We start from the raw sequence: 24,232 nt of genomic DNA on the forward strand, positions 1-24,232 counted from the left end.
GATTAACGATTGAAATACCTGATAACCTTGACACTTAACTGCCATCAAAAACATTTGAAACTGGATTTGAAATGTTTTTGATCGTTAAGGACGACCTAAAAGCTGTTCAAGTAAACTTACATGTAAAAATTCTTAAAATATTTTAAAGCTGTAGAAGACCACCAACTCTTAGAGAGAAATGTAGGTACAGTGGAAAATGTTTTCCAACAATTTTGAGCCATCAGTTTGGTAGCTCTGAGGCTGCTTTGACTGAGAAGGAAAATAAGGATACCAGCAAGAGACAGAACACTGAACACTGTCAACCTGATAAATTAAAGAGAATAGTGCCCTAGAGTGTTATTGTCAATTCTCAAGCACGGGAGTTACACATTCTTATTACATTGTTTAAATTAATGGACTGATGAGTGACATGACAAGCCAATGACTGTTGCAACATACACTCACTCTGACACCACCATGGAAGAAAGCTGACCTGGAAAGACAACAATTAGAGGATCCATTGTAGCACCAGCAGCAGATGGCTACTGCTTGCAGTGTAACCTGCAGCATCAGCCACCACGTACTGCACCAGTGGGGCTCACGTGTGTGTAGAAGTGAGATTGGGCACCACTTCCACAAAGACTGTGCTTGAAAATATGCAAGCTTAGGAGCATATAAGAAATAGAGGAAGGAGGCCATTTGGCTGCTAAAGATGTGGCCGAGGTTAGAAAAGAGGATGAGAAATTAAAACAAAATAAGCAGGGGTAGGAGTGAATAGTTAGTCAATGCAGGAACTGAAAAAGATGAGTGCTTACACCATTCACAGGTTGTAAACCAGGAGTGGACAGAGGAATAGGGCATTATCTTGAAGTTAGAGAAGTTCATGTTCATGTCATGAGGTTGCAGGCTATATTAATTAGCTCTTACTCATTGTAGAAAACTAAACCTAACATAAGCTGTTTAAGTTGATTCCTCACACAAAGGTGTAGGAAACTCTTGTTTACACACCACAAATTCATCCTCTGTATATTACTGCTCTTTGTTTGCCCAGTCTATAGGTAGACTAAAGTTCCCCATGATGATTATACCACATTATCATTGTGACACATATCTCTGATCCTCTGATTTATACCATGTTCTGTTTTTCCATTACTGAGAGAACCTTCAGATTACGCTCACTGACAATTCCTGCCTCATGGTGCATCGTATAATTTATCAGATTTCTGAATGGACGATGAACCCATGAACCCTCAATATTTTTCCTCTCTTTTTGCACTACTTATTTACCTTTTATATGTGCCTATTATAATTTTTATTACTATGTACTGCTACTGCAAAACAATAAATTTCACCACATATGCCAATGAAATTAAACCTGATTCTTAATCTTATTTCTGCAACATAGGGGAACTTGATTGCCAGGTCCAGCATGTGTTGATTATGAACCAGCAAGAGGTAGGCTCCTGAATCCTAGTGACAATACCTAGGAGGTGCAGACAATGGACTGAATATTAATATCAATAATCCTTTATGGCTTTTTTTGGGAATCACATGACTGTTAAATTCTAGAGTCATTCCAAAATTGTTACCATATTTTCATCCAGAAACAGAAAATGACCAAAACAAATAATTGCGACCAATTAATGCACAGAATATTCATTGAATATTCAACGGAATACAAATGATGAACAAGGCAATAAAATATTCTTATATTGTTAAATTATTTGCGTTAAAGCACACAAAGAGAATAACCTTAGCAGGTCTCTGGCAATTTCTAATGCTGCATCCTTGAAGATTGGGCCCCTGTTCTACAGGAAGTCACTAACAAAATCACATGTGCTTAATTATACACAATGTATAGAGTCACAGAGTCATTCCTTGAATCTGGATTATTAAGCACTATTTCTACAATCATGATGCTTGTGTCTTAATCTGAAGAAATCATATCAGGAATAAGACATTAAAATATTAGGAAGCAGCAGCAGGAAGTTTAGTCAAAAGAACTGAACCATAACCATTCTGTCTTCACTAAGGAGGACATAAATAATCTTCCAGAAATAGTAAGGGACAGAGGGTCCAGTGAGATGGAGGAACTGAGCGAAATACATGTTAGTAGGGAAGTGGTGTTAGGTAAATTGAAGGGATTGAAGGCAGATAAATCCCCAGGGCCAGATGGTCTGCATCCCAGAGTGCTTAAGGAAGTGGCCCAAGAAATAGTGGATGCATTAGTGATAATTTTTCAAAACTCGTTAGATTCTGGACTAGTTCCTGAGGATTGGAGGGTGGCTAATGTAACCCCACTTTTTAAAAAAGGAGGGAGAGAGAAACCGGGGAATTATAGGCCGGTTAGCCTAACGTCGGTGGTGGGGAAACTGCTGGAGTCAGTTATCAAGGATGTGATAACAGCACATTTGGAAAGCGGTGAAATGATCGGACAAAGTCAGCATGGATTTGTGAAAGGAAAATCATGTCTGACGAATCTCATAGAATTTTTTGAGGATGTAACTAGTAGAGTGGATAGGGGAGAACCAGTGGATGTGGTATATTTGGATTTTCAAAAGGCTTTTGACAAGGTCCCACATAGGAGATTAGTGTGCAAACTTAAAGCACACGGTATTGGGGGTAAGGTATTGGTGTGGGTGGAGAATTGGTTAGCAGACAGGAAGCAAAGAGTGGGAATAAACGGGACCTTTTCAGAATGGCAGGCGGTGACTAGTGGGGTACCGCAAGGCTCAGTGCTGGGACCCCAGTTGTTTACAATATATATTAATGACTTGGATGAGGGAATTAAATGCAGCATCTCCAAGTTTGCGGATGACACGAAGCTGGGTGGCAGTGTTAGCAGTGAGGAGGATGCTAAGAGGATGCAGGGTGACTTGGATAGGTTGGGTGAGTGGGCAAACTCATGGCAGATGCAATTTAATGTGGATAAATGTGAAGTTATCCACTTTGGTGGCAAAAATAGGAAAACAGATTATTATCTGAATGGTGGCCGATTAGGAAAAGGGGAGGTGCAACGAGACCTGGGTGTCATTATACACCAGTCATTGAAAGTGGGCATGCAGGTACAGCAGGCGGTGAAAAAGGCGAACGGTATGCTGGCATTTATAGCGAGAGGATTCGAGTACAGGAGCAGGGAGGTACTACTGCAGTTGTACAAGGCCTTGGTGAGACCACACCTGGAGTATTGTGTGCAGTTTTGGTCCCCTAATCTGAGGAAAGACATCTTTGCCATAGAGGGAGTACAAAGAAGGTTCACCAGATTGATTCCTGGGATGGCAGGTCTTTCATATGAAGAAAGACTGGATGAACTGGGCTTGTACTCGTTGGAATTTAGAAGATTGAGGGGGGATCTGATTGAAACGTATAAGATCCTAAAGGGATTGGACAGGCTAGATGCAGGAAGATTGTTCCCGATGTTGGGGAGGTCTAGAACGAGGGGTCACAGTTTGAGGATAGAGGGGAAGCCTTTTAGGACCGAGGTTAGGAAAAACTTCTTCACACAGAGAGTGGTGAATCTGTGGAATTCTCTGCCACAGCAAACTGTTGAGGCCAGTTCATTAGCTATGTTTAAAAGGAAGTTAGATATGGCCCTTGTGGCTACAGGGGTCAGGGGGTATGGAGGGAAGGCTGGGTTCTGAGTTGGATGATCAGCCATGATCATAATAAATGGCGGTGCAGGCTCGAAGGGCCGAATGGCCTACTCCTGCACCTATTTTCTATGTTTTCTATGTTTCTATAAAAACTAACTAGTACTAAAATACAAGATCCTAAAGCGAAAAAAAGCAAAGTTCAGCCAATAAATAGATTCATACTGGAAGGCTATATAATTATGAAGGCTATAGAAAGATAATAGAACAAATCAAAGGAGGGTTTCCTGCACTTCTGAAGTATAGCTGAGAAATTAGAGTAAAACCACTTCTCAATTGAATAGATTTCCTGGGACCAGTGACTGTCAGAATTCAGCACACACACAAACATTTGATAATACAAGTTCATCACCCTGACAATAATGCTGAATTGTACACACTAATTAGACAAGGTTCAAAAGCAGCTATGTTGTGTTGCATAACATTCAGACTGAGGTCTTTAAACTTTGTTCTTAGATAAGACAGAGGGCCATGACCTCATACATGCTTGAAAACCCATGCTATGAATGACTGTTAATAATTGTTGTATAAGCTGACATTTAATTCATTCCTAGCCTCAGATGAAAACAGATCTCAAAGAAATGATGCAAACCATCGTCTTATCTTCTGCATTTAATTCTCCATGTTTGTTATGTACCTCATGCAAGCCTTATATTTCATGTACCTTGCCACAATTTGTCAACTGCATCACTAAAGGACTGCCACATTTCCTTGCATTGAAGCTCTGAGGTATCCTGATGTTATAAAAGGAATTTTATAATGCAGATTTATTCATTTAAAAATAAAATCGGGGAAGAAGGTGAAAAAGAAGGAAATATTTTACTCTGCTTACAGTTATGTTTGCTGATACATTACTCCACATTAAAGGACTTGCATAAATTCAAATTGTTATGATTCATTGCAGTTAGTTCAATAGAGTTAAGGTTTCAAGTTTTCAAAAAACTGGGCTAAACTCAGAATGCATGCCAGTTTAGGAACAGATAAGTAACAATGTATTCCCACAAATTATCACCAATAGTTTGCAAATTGTTGAAATTGGTACTAAATATAAATTGACATGCATTGATATGTCAATCTTCACAATTCAACTATCGTAATAAAGGAGGGAAACAATGGTAACTGTACATAATAATAAAGCCAACCAGCTGTTGAGATGTTGAGGATTAAATGTCAGAAGCAATAATGGAAAACGTTTTCCAATTCAAATAATGTTTTGGTACATTTTGTGGCCACACTGAGGACAGTTATCAGTAATGAAATATAGTTGTTTCAACAGTGAAGCAAAGTTTCAGTTCTAAAGTTCTTATTGTTCAGGTGTCCATAATGGGATTTGAGCTCATGACTTTCTGATTACGTAAGAGGAGGAATGTCCTTGCCCATGAATGTTTAAATTCCAACCTCCAATAAAACAATGCCAATAAATTATTAAATCTTATTACACATGCAAAATATTACAAATTGCATTTTCAAACTGTTTGGCAAAAACAATCACTAGAAATGATCTTCAAATAAAAATTTGTGCAAGTACTTACCCATGGCTTTTGTTTCTTCTCTTTTTGCATTCAATAAAGAAAATTTAAATTTTGCTCGAACTTCACTTTTTGGACAACTAACTAAAAGCAAATATAAGGAAAGGTAGTCTTTGCTTTCTTCATCTAAACCCTTTGGGTTTACTCTGAGGCACCTGTAATATATGCATTGAAAAAAGTAACAGTTAACTGAAACAATTAAGTACTTTCCTTATTAAGTGCAACACAAATAATTAACAATGGCTGTTAGCACTCATATATTCATTAAAATACTCCGAGTTCTGTGTATAATCAACCTTGTTTTCCAGAATTGAACATCTACAACCTGTAAGAGACAGAAATCTGTCATCAATGACTAAATAGTTAACAGTCCATTTAACATTTCTGCTTTGCAGAACTTCTAGGAGCACGATTATTAACATGGCTATAAATCAGGCCTTGATTTGGCCACAGCAATGTGTTGTTCATCAAGGGACTACCTTGAACCATGGCAAGAGGAAGGATCTCAACAGTGACAATCTACCACTAAAGTAGTAAATCATTTCTAAAATCAAAATCTTTTAGGACAACAACTATTTGCACAGCATCTTCAGCACTTTAAAACGTCTCAAGACACTGCATGGAACTGAGGTGATATTAAATAAAATTCTACAACAGTCATCAAGATGCAAAATTGTCAATGGCTTAGTCAAAAAGTTCTGCAAAGAGTATAATGAATGTTTTAGAATTGTAAATGCAGCTCCTTTAGGGGTGCAGTGCGAATTGCAGCAGAATAATTCCTGACCTTTGAACCATAATTGACAGCAATTAAAATCTGTTGAATCTTCAAGAAATTATATTAGAGAGCAAATACCTCAGACAGTTACAGGGTGAAGATGATGTTCGTGATAAAGAGGGCATAAGAAAGGTGAGATCTAGCACTCCATGACTTAATGAAGGTCAGGATGCCTAGAAAATTATCTCTTGTGCTCATCTGAATTGCTTACAAGACAGTGAGGAAAGAAAGTAAAAGCTAGCTAAAATAGACAAGAAATTTAACGTTAGATCAGATAAATTGGGCAACATTGCAGAAGTTAGAAACAAGCAGCTTCGGTATGGTGTGGCAAGCAGTATGATGTGCATCTTGAAGTCAAATGTGTCATATGAACAGTTTGGTTTTGGACAACTCAAAGAAGGCATGGTGGAGTCGGTCGTTAGCAAAGGAAGTTTAGTCCAGAAATCAAAGCCATGGCTTTAATTGTCCTGATATTTGGTTGTTGGAAATTCTGCTTATCTGGTGTCGACTAGTCTGCATAGCATTCAGGTGATGCAGCTGGCTTTTGTCACAAGTTTTCTTGGCTTGTACTTTTAAACACTTTATACAAGTATTATGTAAATCAATGCAACAGTAAATTTTATACATACTCCCCATAAATCAACAGTGACCAAGAGAGTACTGTGACTTACAGGTTATGGTATTAGACTAGCAATTGTTATGATTTTCAAGGCGGTACTAAGCCAACATGTCTTTTCAGCTGTGGATAACTTGAAGATCAGAAAAAAAGACCAATTCAAGAAAGCAAGCTTACAGATCTGATCTGGAAGAGTTTTATTTTATTTAGAGATACAGTGTGCAAAGGCCCTTCCAGGCCACTGAGCCACATCTCCCAGCAACCCACCAATTCAACCCCAGCCTAATCACAGGATGATTTACAATGACCAATTAACCTACTAATAGGGACATCTTTGGACTGTGGGAAGAAACTGACGCAGCCAGAGGAAACCTGTGCACACGTGTGAAAAGCATACAAACTGAAAAGATGTCGGAGTTGAACTCCAGTGCCTCAAGTTGCAATAGGTTGCACTAACTGCTTCGCTACCGCGGCACCCATTTAAATCTGAATCTCATCTTACACAATCCAGCTAATTTTTTTAAAACTTTTTAGAAAATAGCTTAGTAAATATTTTCTACTAAATTTCAGAAAATCAATTTAGTCTAATTTTTTTAAAAAGTTTATCTAAAATAAACTATATAGCAAGCTCTTCCCATCAATTCCACAAATTCCTTCCCACCACGTAACTTCGTCCATTTGCAAATAAAACTTGATCAACATCCCTAGTTATATCCTTTGCGACTAGCGGCATAGCAGAAATAGATGCAGAATGATTGTTAGTGGGACGAACTGTTGATACCAACCCTGCCAATGAAGTCTTTTGAGTTATAGTCAAATGAAGATCAAATTCCTTCACTGGTCAGCCCATTAAAAAAGCGAGCAAAGAAACCCCTTAACACTGGCAAATGAAAACTTTGAAGATAATATCAGTTGCCACATGTGAGGACAGTGGTCACCATATAGTAACACGGAACTATTACTGCTATATCGGGCAGTAAGTGGCATCCTCCCAATGTCTCAATCTCAATGTCCATCTTCTCTGGATGAACTCAGAGGCTTGAGGTTACAATTAAATACTTGAAAGGAAAAAATGGACCTTGCAATAATCCAGGTGGGAGCGTTAAATACTGGCTGCTCCTTTAGTTAAGCTTTCCATTGCAACTATCCTTCAATGTGGAAAACTGCTAGGCATATTTAATTTACAAGAAACAGATCAAGTCTCAGCATCATCAAACTCTTATCAATAAATATAACACCAACTAATTGATAATGAGCTACCGCATGCTGTGTTACTGTTCCATGGCAATTACTTTCATTGATTCAGACATGGAAACAAGAGCAGAACAACAGTAGAGAACAGTACCCTCTTGCATCAAAGTAGCATTCAATGTAAGAGCAACTTCAAGTGTCCCAAATAAAAGAGATGTCCATAGAGGTCAGAAGGAAAACAAAGACAGTGGCTAAGGATATATTTGACAAAGGAAAATGGATATCATTGTTTATTTCTGGTATCAGGACATAGTAGAGAATAACTCAGAATCATCCTCAATTGATTCATCATTGGCCATTCCTCCATCACAAGCTCAGGACTTGGTTCACTAATCCAACTCTTTTCTCCCCACAATTCTAATACATTTTTCCCATGTCAGCTACATTACGACCTCAACAACAAGTATTTTAGAATATCAGATAATTAAGCCAAAATGTAACAGCCAACTCTAAGCTGGTGTTTGTTTTTGATGGTGTCCAAGTCCTCCATTGTTCTAGCCAAAAGCTGAATTAACTTGGCCATAGCAATAATTTCAACAGCAGGGCAAAGCATGAGTGCTCAGAGCACTGGCATGCAGACACACATAATTTGTTTGCACAAGAGCTGCAATACAACAATCAATCTAGAAAAATGACTTCAAGATACCATTCCAGACTCAGCCCTTCAGCTAGGATGCTGAATCTCTTTTCAGGCAGACAGAAATGCGGTGAACTCTAGCAAGACCCATGGAAGAGGTATGTGTCTACCTCAATAAGAATGAAATGTGAACGCCTAGGTAATAATAGCCCACTGCTCACCACAGACAGTTTTTAATGAAATACAGGACTTTCCACTTACCGAGCGAGTTTACTGTAATTGTGATTATAGCTGTTTACTTTCCCTCCCACCCAGGCTACGGCTGGGGAAGCGCTGCAGGAGCTCTATGGTGCAATCTGCAACCTCAAAGTCATTCGCCCCAATGGTTCCAATTTCTACGACAATGCGGTAGGGATTTCATTTTAGCAAATTTCTGCAAAAGCAATGTGGCCTGCTAGTAGAATGTTGTTCTGTTGCCCTGTTGTTCAACTTAGGAATGTTGTGTCAGTCAATCAGGATGGTGCGATCTGGAGAAAGTTCCAGAGAGCGGGGTGGAGATAGATTTGTGGCAGACAGTAGTCTGGTTTGGGGTCTTTTTGGTGGGAGCTGCGGAGCGGGACAGAGGGAAGATGCTGCAGAATACCGTGGGAGGCAGAGTCCTCGATGCAAGAAGTGCTCTGTGCAGATGAATGGCTCCAAGGAGGAGGCTCCAGTGGGAAGCCTTCAAAGGAGAAATTTTGAGAGTGCAGAATTTGTATGTTCCTGTCAGGATTAAAGGCAAAGTGAACAGGAATAAGGAACCTTGGTTCTCAAGGGATATTGCAACTCTGATAAAGAAGAAGAGGGAGTTGTATGACATGTATAGGAAGCAGGGAGTAAATAAGGAGCTTGAGGAATATAAGAAGTGCAAGAAAATACTTAAGAAAGAAATCAGGAGGGCTAAAAGAAGGCATGTGGTTGCCTTGGCAGTCAAAGTGAAGGATAATCCAAAGAGCTTTTACAGGTATATTAAGAGCTAAAGGATTGTAAGGGATAAAATTGGTCCTCTTGAAGATCAGAGTGGTCGGCTATGTGCGGAACCAAAGGAAATGGGGGAGACCTTAAATAGGTTTTTTGCGTCTGTATTTACTAAGGAAACTGGCATGAAGTCTATGGAATTTAGGGAAACAAGTAGTGAGATCATGGAAACTGTACAGATCGAAAAGGAGGAGGTCCTTGCTGTCTTGAGGAAAATTAAAGTGGATAAATCCCTGGGACCTGACAGGGTGTTCCCTCGGATCTTGAAGGAGACTAGTGTTGAAATTGTAGGGGCCCTGGCAGAAATATTTAAAATGTCACTGTCTACAGGTGAGGTGCTGGAGGATTGGACAGTGGCTCATGTTGTTCCGTTGTTTAAAAAAGGATCGAAAACTAATCCGGGAAATTATAGTCCAGTAAGTTTAACGTCAGTAGTAGGTAAGTTATTGGAGGGAGTACTAAGAGACAGAATCTACAAGCATTTGGATAGACAGGGACTTATTAGGGAGAGTCAACATGGCTTTGTGCATGGTAGGTCATGTTTGACCAATCTATTGGGAGTTTTTCGAGGAGGTTACCAGGAAAGTGGATGAAGGGAAGGCACTGGATATTGTCTACATGGACTTCTGTAAGGCCTTTGACAAGGTCCCGCATGGGAGGTTAGTTAGGAAAATTCAGTCGCTGGGTATACATGGAGAGGTGGTAAATTGGATTAGACTTTGGCTCAATGGAAGAAGCCAAAGAGTGGTAGTAGAGAATTGCTTCTCTGAGTGGAGGCCTGTGACTAGTGGTGTGCCACAGGGATCAGTGCTGGGTCCATTGTTATTTGTCATCTATATCAATGATCTGGATGATAATGTGGTAAATTGGATCAGCAAATTTGTTGATGATACAAAGATTGGAGGTGTAGTAGACAGCGAGGAAGGTTTTCAGAGCCTGCAGAGGGACTTGGACCAGCTGGAAAAATGGGCTGAAAAATGGCAGGTGGAGTTTAATACAGACAAGTGTGATGTATTGCACGTTGGAAGGACAAACCAAGGTAGAACATATAGGGTTAATGGTAAGGCACTGAGGAGTGCAGTGGAACAGAGGGATCTGGGAATACAGATGCAAAATTCCCTAAAAGTAGCGTCACAGGTAGATAGGGTCATAAAGAGAGCTTTTGGTACATTGGCCTTTATTAATCAAAGTATTGAGTATAAGAGCTGGAATGTTATGATGAGGTTGTATAAGGCATTGGTGAGGCCGAATCTGGAGTATTGTGTTCAGTTTTGGTCACCAAATTACAGGAAGGATATAAATAAGGTTGAAAGAGTGCAGAGGTGGTTTACAAGGATGTTGCCGGGACTTGAGAAACTCAGTTACAGAGAAAGGTTGAATAGGTTAGGACTTTATTCCCTGGAGCGTAGAAGAATGAGGGGAGATTTGATAGAGGTATATAAAATTATGATGGCTTTTTCCACTGAGGCAAGGGGAGAAAAAAACCAGAGGACATGGGTTAAGGGTGAGGGGGGAAAAGTTTAAAGGGAACATGGGGGGGGGGGCTTCTTCACACAGAGAGTGGTGGGAGTATGGAATGAGCTGCCAGACAAGGTGGTAAATGCGGGATCGTTTTTAACATTTAAGAATAAATTGGACAGATACATGGATGGGAGGTGTATGGAGGGATATGGTCCGTGTGCAGGTCAATGGGACTAGGCAGAAAATGGTTCGGCACAGCCAAGAAGGGCCAAAAGGCCTGTTTCTCTGCTGTAGTTTCTATGGGTCAATACTCCTGATAGAGAGCCAGTTTGCTCGAGATAGATTTCAAGGGAAGTTTGGACTGTGGCTGTTGCTTTCACGCAGACCATGGGTTCAGCACTGTGAGTAACGGTTATACTAGCTCCAACAGTCATGTGCACATTTAGACTAGTTTAACTGTAATGGGTTCTTTTTCTTTCTTTTAATAAAGCTGAATTTGGTCAATATAATTTCCTTATAATTTCATGCGGGGTACGATCTGCTATTTTGTTGCTGATTGATAATTGTGTATGGGCTGTATTTACACAGCATTCGCCTCAAATTGAGGTTTCTTTAATTGTAACATCATGACGTTTCTGTTTGGTTGAACCCTAAATCCTATCAACCTTAGAAGTATATTGTTTATAAAAGGTGGCCTTCTCACCACTGTGTCACGTGGCTGTTTGCAGAGCTAGCCAACAAGCAGAGTTTGCATATGAGCCCGGTGATAGGGTTACCAGTGGAACCATTGATTAAACATTACACTGCCAAGGCACTGCTTAGGGATCGGGGAAGAGAACAACTCTAAGATCAACAAGAGCCGCCCTCTCCTGTGCCACCAGGAAGGTAAAGCATGAATATGCACAGAAAATCCACAGACACCTTTGTGACACCAGGGACATACAGCACACATTATGGTCTGTATACCTTGCCACCAGTTACAAGTACACCCTATACATCAACATCTACGATGTCTCCCTTCCTGATAGGCTGAATGCTTTTTATGCATGATTTGAACCAATTAAATGTGAGATTGAGGAAAGCCTCTTTTCTTCCTGAGGAACAGGCAGCAGCCAAACAACATACGTGGTCAGGTGCTGAGGGACTATGCAGCCCACTAGTAGATTAATACCTCTCTGAAACAGTCCCCCATCCCTGCAGACTTCAAGGCAGCCAGCATCATTCCAATGCCCGAAAGCAATGGTAACGGGCCTAAATGATTACTACCCAGTGGCACTGACTTCAACCATGAAGTGTTTTGAGTGGCTGGTAATGGATCATATAAAACCCCACCTTCCAGCTAAATTGGACCCTTCTCAGTTTGCCTTCTGCTCAAACCGGTCCACTGATGATGCCAAAGCCTCGGCCCTTTATTGCATCCTGTCCCACCTGAGAAACTATGCCTGGTACATCAGGATGTTGTTCATTGATTTCAGCTCCGTGTTTAACATGATCATCCCTCAGAGGCTCATGGTAAACTGTCCTCACTGGGACTCAACAACCCTCTCTGTAACTGGGTCTTGGACTTCTTTACAGAAAGACTCCAGTCAGTTTGGGTTGGCAGCAACATCTCAAAACTCTTCACACTGAGTGTTTGTGCCCTCCAGGGCTACGTGCTTAGCTTGCTGCTGACACATGACTATACTGCCGGATTCAGCTCAAACCACATCAGCAAGTTCACTGACGGTACCACAACGGTTGCCCTCAGCAGCAACAAGGTGGCATACAGAGAGGAAGTAGAGAGGCTTGTCAAATGGTGCGAGAGTAATAACCTGAGTCTCAACATGGTCAAGGCAAGAGAGTTGACTGTGGACTTCAGGAAGGCACAGGTCGACCACTCTCCATTGCACGTTAATAGCTCTGCCATGGAGAGAGTGAAATCCACAAAGTTCCTTGGTGTACACATAATGGACAATCTAACCTGGACTGGAATTACCTCTTTAATAGTCAAGAAGGCATAGCAGCCTCTACACTTTGAAGAGATTGAGGTTTGCAAGTCTCCCTGCACACATTCTAACAACAATCTAAAGTATCATTGAGTGTATTCTGTCTGGCTGCATCATTGTGTGCTGCAAAGCATCAGACCTCAAAACCCTAGAGAGGACAGGGAAAACTGCTGAGAGGATCATCGGGGTCTCTCCATCCCTCTATTTGTGATATTTACTGGGAGTGTTGCAGACAAAGGGCCCAAAGCTTTGTTGAGGATTACCACCACCTATCCCACAATCTCCTTGACCCACTACTGTCAGAAAGGAGGTACAGAAGCATCAGGACTGGGACTGCCAGACAGGGTAACAGCTTTTTCCCCTCAAGCTATGAGACTAATGAATAACCTGCCACCACGGAGGTCTCATCACTAGGGCAGCAAACTGTTTACCGTAGTTTACCTGAGCTGCGCTTTACTACGTGCATTCTGAATTACATTTTATTAATTTATTTATAGTCTAATATTTTGGTTTATATGCTGTGGATGATACATGTGTAGGTGCAGTGTGGTCTGGAGGAACTTTGTTTCATTTGGTTCTATGTATGTACAGTCAGATGACAGTAAACTTGATTTCAAGAAAGTCAGCACTATGGAGAATCATTTATCCAATGACCATCATCCACTCTATTCCTGGTACACTAGACCTGGAGTATATATTTATGAAATTGATTACGGTATTTTTTAAACATTGATTGCATACCCTCCATACAACATAACAAAAGGAGTAATGCAATAAGCAATAAAGTCTTCTTCAAGTTCATTCAAATCAAAATATAGAACCAGTTACCTATTCTTTCACTACTATCCATAATTTTGAAATTTCAAGAGAATATTTTGAAACGCTCTACTTTTCACCATTATCAGATCATCAAAACAAATTGGATTAAATCTTACCAAAACAATTAAAGAATGATGGCATCTTAACACTGTGGCTTAAATTTTGATTTTTGTTTTAAAGGAATTGAGTCCGTGCCACTTTTTCCTTGCATGAACAGATTCCATAACAATATATAAAAGAAATAAACTGCTGCAAGAATTCAGTGGGTCAAACTGCAACTGTGGAGGCCAAGGACAGTTGACATTTCCTGTCAACACCCTTCATCAGGATCAAACACGGTGAGGGAGACAGCCAGTACATCCTCCCGAATCTATATGCCTATCATCCACACCCCGACCTATTTGTGTTTATTCTCCCTTGGTTCTTTCCCCACCTCCACCCACCAGCCCAACAACCTGGCCCCATCTATTTATCATCCTTCTCTTAACTGGTTCTACCTATAACCTATCTCTACCTTTAACCCTTCTGGCTCCCATTTGGCTCCATCTGACTTATTCTTTTTCATTTATATCTCCACCTATCACCTACTCGCCTTTGTCTCAACATTCCTCTCTCCCCCCGTTTCATCCAATTCCACCAATTACTTATCTGCCTGAGTCCCATCCCTCCCACTCACTTCTACATACTGGCAGTCTTCCCTTTACACTCTGTCTTGATGCAATGTTTTGACCCAAAGCATTAACCTTCCCTGTGCCCTCACAGGTACTTCTTGATCTGCTGAGTTCTTCCAGGAGTTCTTTTTGTTCTAGATTCCAGCTTTGGAGTCTTATCTCCATAAAAAATGTTTGATCTGCTCAACTCTGAATTCTACTATTGTATGCCAAAGTGATCTTGCGTAGACAAGTGACCCAAATCACGTAAAGTGCATGATGACGCAGTATATTATTTAAGAAGTGGAAAATACTACAAGATGAATTGCAAATGATCTTCTTAAGTTGGCATACATAGTTCATACATACCCTTAGTAACTTTTGATGTGGTAGCTGACAGCTCTAACTCGACACTTCCCTTGTTCCCTCCATAATTTCTACATTGTCCTCCTCCATTGGCTCACAGCCTCTATTTTAAAATTCTCATCCTTGGTTTAGGTTTCCTATGTGTCTCTACTCAACATCTGAACAACCTTTTCCAGGTCACTTCAAGACATCTTCAATGAATCATTCCCAACTGTAATACAATCACCAATAGCAACCATGCTTTTCGGCTGCCAGCATCTTCCTCACTCTGCATTTCCCCTTTCTTAAATACCCATGATCAGGCTTTTGGTGAACGGCACACAAACACCAGGTTCTACAGATGGTTCAAAAGCACACCTCCCAACGGGAAATTCAAGGCTGCAGACTGCAACGATCACAGTCCTGACAAAGCATATTTAGTAGAATTGTTAGTAGTTTGGTGAGATGCCTGCAAAGCATCACTGTGCCAGCGCCATCTTCTTCCAGGCGTGTTGTAAAAGAATTTAAAAAATGACCTCATGCAATGTTCTGTATATATTAGAACAATGACTAAGCTAGACACAAATTTATGCAAAATCCACAGCAAGTTTATCTAGGTATAATTTTCAACTTGCAAAGCCATAAATTCTAGATTTAAGTGTTAAGAGTGATTTTTGGGTTTAGGTCATTTACATTTAGCAAATGGCTTTGGCTACCAGTCTTCTGTTCCTTGATAATGTATTATGGGTTTAATTTGGAACAATGCATTTCGTAAAACCTGTGGATCCCAGTCCAGACGCTGCTGGTGCCTTTGGGATACATGCGAATCAAAAAGTGTGAAGTTTGTATGTAGCTTCAAAAGCATTGGCTATACTTTGTAAACATGGAATCATCCTTTGTGTTCACCAAATAAATAGCGAGCCCCACATTAGACCAGCAAACCTTTCCACCAATAAAGAAGCTGCTTTGCATCTACCAGTAACTCTCTCTGGCAATTTCATTCATGCAACAACATTAAGTGTGGGAAAATAAGAATAAACATCTATTAGTTGTATGTTGGTTACTTACTTTTTCTAAGAACTATTAGAACATTAAGCTTGGATTCTTACAGTTTGAAAAAAAACTAAAAATTACTTTGTATAAAATATTTCACAAGCACTCATCCTGGTGAGGTCAGTTGCTTGGAACTTTTCTTGTTAAAGATTGACTGAACTAAGAAAATCAAAGGAATTTATTTGGATAATCTTAAAAGCATTTGTTGTTTTTTGCGCACGCGGGGGCGGGGGGGCTTTGATGTTCTAGTTGTTTGCAGGATTTGTCTGTTTTGTGCATGGGGGTTTGATGTTTGATGTTTTTCTTTTGAATGGCTTCTATGGTTTTCTTCGTTTCATGGCTGCCTAGAGAAGATGCATCTTAGGGTTGTATATTACACACATACTTTGATAATAAATGTACCTTGAACCTTAAAAGCATTGAAAGCCAATAAACTCTTCTCACTGCCAACAGTATAATCATTCCCAAAATTACTTCCTGCTATATGGCCATATCCAGAAAAAAGGCAACTGATTTGGCTGCAGCTTACAATATAGCCCAAATTTGAAGCAGTTGAATGCTATGTATTTTTCTATCCATCACCAAATACACAATGAATCATCACTCACCAAAATTCACTGAAAGCAAAAAAAAGTTTTGTTGCAAGCTGACCATGTATTACATATACATATAAAAGAACAGGTGGAAGAGAGAGAACTGCATATCAAATGCATATTATTATGGATCCCAAATAAACAAGATGAGGTGGCAGTCAGGAGAAGGTCAATCTGCTCTCCAAAGTTGAGAGCAGAACCAATCACAAAGACGACACATCAGGATTTTTCAACACCATCCTTTCTACCCAAAACAGCACACTAAATATGCATACAGTTACACACAATAATTTGTGATTACAAATATCAGGAAAGAGTGCTAAGAAATAAAATCAGCTACTTCACAGTGATTTACAAATAATTTTACTTGCTGCCAAAAGTATATATAGCTTTCAAATAATGGAGTCTTTGAAGACTTTTCTAGGTATCCAGATTACATCTGCACAAGAGTACACAGACAAATGTAAATGTAGTCAACTGTATTGAAATATTATCTATATTCTATTCCTATAGTTTTTTTGATAAGATGACCAGAGTACATGTGTTTTATACTGTTTCAATAGATAGAAATAAAACTTACCACTTCATTTTATCATTTGGGCCAGATGAGAAAGTTGAGCTCTTTAAAACTTCACCCATTTCCTCGCGACAAAAGCTAAAGTTATTGATGGTCCACATGTAGGAGAACTTCACCACTTTTACCTAAATATTAATCAAAAGAAAGTATTTAAAAGCAACCATAAAAATATAGCAGTAAAATGGTTAAGTATATTGCCAAGCATTGAACAGTGATTAATTAAAGGCATCCGTTAGTCTTGCGAGACCATGGATCTGCGCCTGGAAAGTCTTCACTCTCCAGGGTGCAGGCCTGGGCAAGGTTGTATAGAAGACCAGCAGTTGCCCATGCTGCAAGTCTCCCCTCTCCACGACACCGATGTTGTCCAAGGGAAGGGGAAGGACAAGGGCCGATACAGCTTGGCACCAGTGTCCTCGCACAGCACTGTGCTCAAAGACACAACATGCTGCCTCGTACTCATGACCTTCAGATTGCTACTTGAATGCCTTAACCACTTGGCCACGTGCCCACTGAACAGTGATAATCACATCCAAAAGTGGAATCAAGACATTTCACACTATTTTTTAGCTTTCCAGCAAGCATAGTTCTTTTACTTACACACACACACACACACACACACGCGTAAAACTTCCTTTGATGTCAAATAGGAGTAAACAAAAGGAGTTATTAAGCTTTGGTGAAGAAGTTATAGAAGCACATCATAGTCAGCAAAACAATGAAGGGGAAACTTGCGAGGATTGCTATTCCCTCATCATTACTGGTCCAAAAGCCAGATTCCTCCACCTAATAACACTGTGGTAGTAATATCTTCAAAGTTCACATTACCTTCTTCAAAAGCAAAATATGCTGGGCTTTGCAACAACCCATCATTCCATAAAATGAATATTGAAAAAATTATCTGTACAGCATTATACAACATAGCAGCTACACATGCGATACGTTGAATTTGGTCAAAACCTAAAAAGTTTTTCACTCCATCTTACACGTATCCCAGTGTCTCACAGTCAATGAATCATTTATTAAAAAATGTCAAGTTTTGTATCATCCAAAAACACTTCATTGTGCTTCCTGTTCAAAAAATAGTGCTGAAAATTTTCTAGTGCATATCAGGGTAACAAGTTGTTCCATGTATGCATAACTACTAAATTAAGTTTTCGATGTAGCAATTTTACATACAGCAGGCAATGAACGTGCAATTCTTTGAGGTGTCACACTATCAAAGGAAGCTTAGATACAGATAAATGGGCAGCATCTGAAGACAATAAAATAAGTATTTGCGGATCCCAGACATTGGGAACTTGAACAAAGAATATCTTGCTTTTATTTCATAGCTTAATCTTCTCAAAACTAAACAACATCTAAAAATATTGATTTTTTTTTTGCAATTTATGTCTTATAATCATTGGCTGGTCAGCAAGCCAGTCCCAAGTACAGAGGTGGCACAGACACAGAATACTGGAGGAACTCAACAGGCCAGGCAGCCTCTATGGAAAAAAGCACAGTTGACGTTTCGGCCCGAATGGTGTCTTAGATGCTGCCTGGCCTGCTGAGTTCCTCCAGCATTTTGTGTGCGTTGCCCAGATTTCTAGCATCTGCAGATTTTGTCTTGTTTGTGACAGAATCAGGGCACCTATAATGCGCATCTGTTCTTCCTTTGGAAGTTAGAACTTGTTTGAGCAAGTCCTTACAGCTTTTGCCATGCTTTTGTGTACCGCACTCTGGTGACTGTATATTTCCATTATAACAATATCAATACACAGCAGCTAGAAATAAGAACATCAGCTGCAGCTACTTTGCTCTTCAACACCCTTTGGGAAAGGAAATTTGCTGTCCTTAGAACTGCCTCCAGATTAGTGGAAGATTTACTGGACTCTGGACAAACAAATTTGGGCAATTCCCACAACTTACTATGGTGGGATATGGCAACAGCAAACCCCAAATGATAACAGAAGATCCTAGAAGCAGCTCAGGTCAAAAGCCAAATAGCCAAAGAAATAAGTAATACACGTTGAAAGGAAAAAGAAAATGCACTTTAAACATTCATTAATCACTTATTCCTAAAATCGCACTCTTTTAAGTAACGCAATCCTCCAAGTTACATTCAACATAAAAAAAAGGAGACATGAACCATTTGGTCTGTAAAACCTTCTCTGCTCCTCAATATCAAGATCTTATACATCAACATCATTTTCCTGTACTGTCTTAAGTAAAATTTTGATAATCCACTCTCCAACCACTTAGAAACCCCAATAGTTTGGTATCGGTCCGAGATAGTAAAAATGTTTACTGTGTTCCCTTTTGTCAAAGCCTTTGTTCCCATGCTCCCTCTGCACTTTAGGGTATAAAATTTCAACTCTCTTCTGTGTTAAGATACTTCTCAGCCTAGTCATTAAATTTCCTACCCCTCATTCTGTGATGTCAACTCCTCAGCCTGGGGAAACATCCTCTTTACATCCACTCTGTTGGGACTTATGCTTTAATGAGATCTGAAGACTGGAGAATACTCCTTTGTCTATTCAATGGCAAGCTCACAATCACTGAAAGCAGTCTCGTGAATCTTCACTACACTCTGTGCAAGAATATCAGTTTGCTTTAATGAAAGGAGACTGAAACGCGACACAATATACCAGCTGCGGTCACACTGACCTCCTGTGTAACTACAGTTGGATACCCCTCATCCTATACTCAAATACTGGCATATCATAACAGTATAGTATTCAAAACTCATGTTAATTTAATAACCTTTAGCATAACCTTATCAAAGAGTTTTGCAAAAGCCCAACTACACCAAATCTACCAGTTCTCCTGAACTATTCTAAAAGATTTGTCAAACATGATTTGTCTTTCATAAATTCATTGTCAACTTTGTCCAATCTTTGTTACTATTTTCCAACTGTCTGTTACAGCTTCAGCATTATATTCTAGGACAGGATTTCTCAACCGCAGTTCCAAGAGAGGTCGCTAGGGGTTCCATGAGAGATCATGATTTAGAAAAATAAATGTTTTTTGAATTTCACACGATGCCGATGCTAGTGCTCGCAGTAGTGGGCAGTGACCAAGCAGCCCCGTTAGCAATTTCGTTAGAGGTCTCAGTCCAGTATGGCAGTGCGCAGTAGGACTGGGTTTATTTGGTTGAGTTCATTCTCAGTTTTTGATGTAAGATAGTGGAGGCCGTTGATAATTGGTGATCACTGTATTGCATGGAGGGGAGGATGGCAGGTTGATGAGGAATGCTGTATTACATGGAGGAATGGCCGGTAGGCCGATGAGGAGTGCTGTATTGCTCGGAGGGGAGGATGGTAGGCTGATGAGAAGCATGAAGTGCTTTTTCCGAGCATTGAATGGACTTGCCCAAATTGGGCTGACATCAGCCTCTACTCTCCAAATTACATTCCTCAACTTCCCCTTACGCACCACCGACTGACTTATGGGAACAAACAAACTACAGGTACAGTAGAAAATCGGAGGGAAATTTTCATTCTTAAGACAGTCAAATATGGCAATTTTTAAAGAGGAGGTGTGAGATGGAAGGAGCAGGATTCTAGGCCTAGGCCTACGAACAATTCTGATAGGCAAACGAAGAATTACAGTTCGTGTCATTTCACTGCACTAGTGCAACAACAGACACACAAAAAAATGTCTGTCTTTACAATGAAAGCAACTTATCAATGGGTTTTACATTGACTGGTGATCCAAATTTGTATGACTTGCAAATAATAGTGAAATACAACAAAGCTTTTTCTATTGCAAAGAGCTGCCTGAAGCTAGCAAAAGCCAAGTTATATTTAATGGTTTGTCTATGTATCTGGAAACAAAAGGTCTGTCTTGGAGGAACTGTGTTGCCATCTGTACTGATGGTGACCTATCGATGATTGCCTCCATGAGAGGTTCCGTTTGTCTTGTTAAAAAACATGTTGACGTTGTCACAGCACCCTTCTTTCTTCACAAAAATGCGTGATGTCAAAAACTCTTGGAGATGAAATGAAAATAAGTTCTGGATGATGCTACAAAAAGGGTTAGCTTTATTAAATAAAGACCAGTTCACTCAAGAATGTTTAAAAAAACTGTGTCAACACCTGGACAAAGAGCATACCAATCTCCTACTACATACAGAAATCCACTGGCTCAGCCGAGGAAGTGTTCTCAACAGGGTGCTTGAGCTGAAAGGTGAATTGAAGGAGTACATTCAAAAAAAACAGGAGCCCAGATTTTGCTGAGTGCTTTGAAGATGAAGAATGGCTGCAAAAACTAGCCTACTTAACAGATATTTTTCATCATATGAACCAGTTGAACAAGTCTTTGCAAGGTCCCGGAGAAAATGTTTTGAGTTAAGTGACAAGATTCTTAGATTTAAAAGGAAACAATCTTTGGAAAAATTTTGTTACAAAAAGGAAATCTTGAAATGTTTCCACTGCTGCTTGGGCTTGAAAGTGAGGAAGAATATCAGAAAGTTTCAAGTCCTATTGAAAGCCACTTGAAAGAACTGCAGAACAAAATTGAACAGTGTTTTTCCACCCCTTTAACACAAGTGTATGACTGGGTGAGGGACCCTTTCTCTGAATCTTCTGCTCAACCTGAGAACTTGACTTTGAGAAAAGACAACCAATTTTGAGATTGTACGCTTAAGATGAGATTTAGACCTGCCACTGGACAAATTCAGGATTTCTGTGAGAGTATCCGGCATATTTTGCTGCAGTTTTTAAACTTCTTACATGTGTGAGCAAGCTTTTTCTTGTTTAATAAGCATCAAGAGCAAGGACAGAAATCATCTCATTTTAGTTGAAGATGAAACCCGTGTGTGCTTTCTTCAAGTTCAACTCAGAACTGAGTATTTGTGCAGCAAAAAAAACAAGCACAGGTTTCACATGTTAGGCCTATATTTGAGCCTGATCATGTCACTTAGTAAGAAAATGTTTTTTCAAAGCCCTTTATTCATATTGCTTTGGATTACATTTTTTAGTAACTTCACTGTTCAACTAATTTTCATGTTGTAAATAACATTAAAATCATTTTACAACCTTTATTTAAATTAAGTCTACCGAACTCACCTTTAGAAAAATTAAATCCCATTTGGCTTAAGCCAGTTATTTAACAGAAATTTATTATATTTTCCTTAAAAGTTTTTAAAATTTATGAAAGGTAAAGAAAGAGATCAACTTCAAGAAAGTTAAGCTAAGCTTAAGTACCTGCTTCTTTCAAGAAAGATTGGCTAAAAATTCATTCTCTACTCAAAAGAGCAGTGACAATTAATTTTGTGTCATACTATCTACAACTTGCTAACGTATCGTGAGCTGTAGGTTTGATAAATTATTTTTACACAGGGATTCCCCGAGACCTGAAGATTATTTCAGGGGTTCCGCCAGGGTAAAAAAAAAAGGTTGAGAAAATGTGTTCTACGATTTCCCTGCTACTGATGTTAGGCTGATATGTAGTTCTGATTTTTTCCTCTTTCCTTTCCTAAATATTGGGATTACTTTTGATACCTTCCAATCAGTGAGAAACATTCTAGAATATGGAAACATACAAAAATTGCAATTGCCTCCATTATCTCCAACACTGTATTCCATCTGCCACTTTATTCACTGCCCTGGCAGTGTTGTATCATTTTTCCTAAGTGAGCTGAATGGCTGTGCCTGGTATTTCTTGAAATAGCCAGTCAGCTCAGTCTTGCTCTGCTGTTCAGTGGTGGATCGTTACTTCAGCTCCATTTTCCCATCTAAATTATCCTTCGATCCCCCTAATTCATTGATCACTGCTTCAAATATAGTCAATAAGTGAGCCTCCACATCCCTCCTAGCTAATTAGTTTCAAAAATTCCTCAACTACCGACCTGAATAGTCAACAACTTATTTTGAGGCATTGATCCCTGGTACTAGATACTTCACCAAAAGAAACATCAACTCTGTATCAAGCTCCAGAAGAAATGTGTGTATTTTAATGAGATTACCTCTCATTCTCCTATTCAGGAGTACAGGGCTAGCCTGTTAATTCTCTCCTTCTATACTTATCTCTGTTTCCAACATTTGCTCCAGTAATCTTCTGCTGAACTGCCTGTATAAGCATATCCAGAACTAAGCACAATATTCTCAAAGTGGGCCCTAATTAATTGGAGCAAGACATGTTTACACAGGAACCCCAGTAATCCTGCAACAAGTATCATTATTTACCTTCCTAATGACCTGCTAAATCCACATCCCTCTGAACAAAAGGTTTCATTTCCCAGGGATTAAAAAATCTTCTCATCAATCTTTTTTTTAACCAAAGTTGATGCTCTCATCTTTTCCACTTGACATTCAATCTTCCAAATGTTTATCAATTCACTTAGCATATTTATATTCTTGAGCTGCTCTGGATCTTCCTTGCAAACAACATTACCATCTAGTTTTGAACATCGTATCTTGATCTGGCAATTATGCAATTCATTAATTCAACTTTCATTTTAGATAAATGAGGATTCAGCGCATTCAAAAATGTTGCATTTATTCTTTTCTTTTGTTTTCCCTCCAATCAATTCCTGTACACCAGGGGTCCCCAACCTTTTTTTCGCTGCGGACCGGTTTAATATTGACAATATTCTTGCGGACCGGCCAACCCCAGAGGGTAGGGTTGCCAACGGATAAGAGTAGCAGTCAAATATGTTGTGTGTACCCAAAAAAGACTACAATGATCATGAAACTTCGCGCGGGCACCAGTACACATGTGTGTACGTGCCGATTTTTCTCTATAAATCGTTTCTGGCAATTCTGTTCGGGGTGGGGGGAGGTGGGGTGTTAATCTTGACCGGAATATAGGTGATAAGTGGCTAATACACTCAATTTTGTTTCTAAAAGGATTTATCTTATGAATTTAATATTAAACACACAGTGCATATTTTCCTCGCATGAATATAGTGATAAGTCAATTATCAGGGAGGACAGGGGAGGTTGAAGTAAGTGTTGAACGAACCTTCAGTAGAAGTGGTAGAGGCAGGTTCGATATTATCATTTAAGAAAAAAATTGGATAGGTATATGGACAGGAAAGGAATAGAGGGTTATGGGCTGAATGCAGGTCGATGGGACTAGGTGAGAGTAGCGTTCGGCACAGACTAGAAGGGCCGAGATCGCCTGTTTCCGTGCTGTAATTGTTGTATGGTTATATAAGTCACTTATAAGTCAATAGCATCATAACATTTTAAGTAACGTTTGGATATTAAACACACAGCACATATTTTCCCCGTATGAACATATAAAATCATTGCAACACACCAATATCACTGAATCAGTGGGAGCCCTGGGCTTGTTTTCCTGCAACAAGGTGTGATGGGAGACAGCGATACTCGAACGTTCCTTATGTCCAGTCTATTCCACAATTTAGT

At 39.6% G+C, this 24,232-nt stretch overlaps 1 protein-coding gene across 4 annotated transcripts in view; it reads right to left on the reverse strand.

The window, feature by feature from the left end:
• The window catches only part of spopla (speckle type BTB/POZ protein like a), a 177,568-nt gene that overhangs the window by 12,311 nt on the left and 141,025 nt on the right, over positions 1 to 24,232 (reverse strand). For all 4 annotated transcript variants that reach the window (XM_063048632.1, XM_063048633.1, XM_063048631.1 and 1 more), the window contains 2 exons: positions 16,881 to 17,002; positions 5,162 to 5,313 (listed from right to left, as the gene is read on the reverse strand). In XM_063048632.1, coding sequence (XP_062904702.1) covers positions 5,162 to 5,313; positions 16,881 to 17,002 — 274 coding nt within the window. The remainder of the gene's footprint in view (positions 1 to 5,161; positions 5,314 to 16,880; positions 17,003 to 24,232) is intronic.

The sequence above is a fragment of the Mobula hypostoma genome, chromosome 5 (assembly GCF_963921235.1).
Source record: "Mobula hypostoma chromosome 5, sMobHyp1.1, whole genome shotgun sequence".
Classification (NCBI taxonomy): domain Eukaryota; kingdom Metazoa; phylum Chordata; class Chondrichthyes; order Myliobatiformes; family Myliobatidae; genus Mobula; species Mobula hypostoma.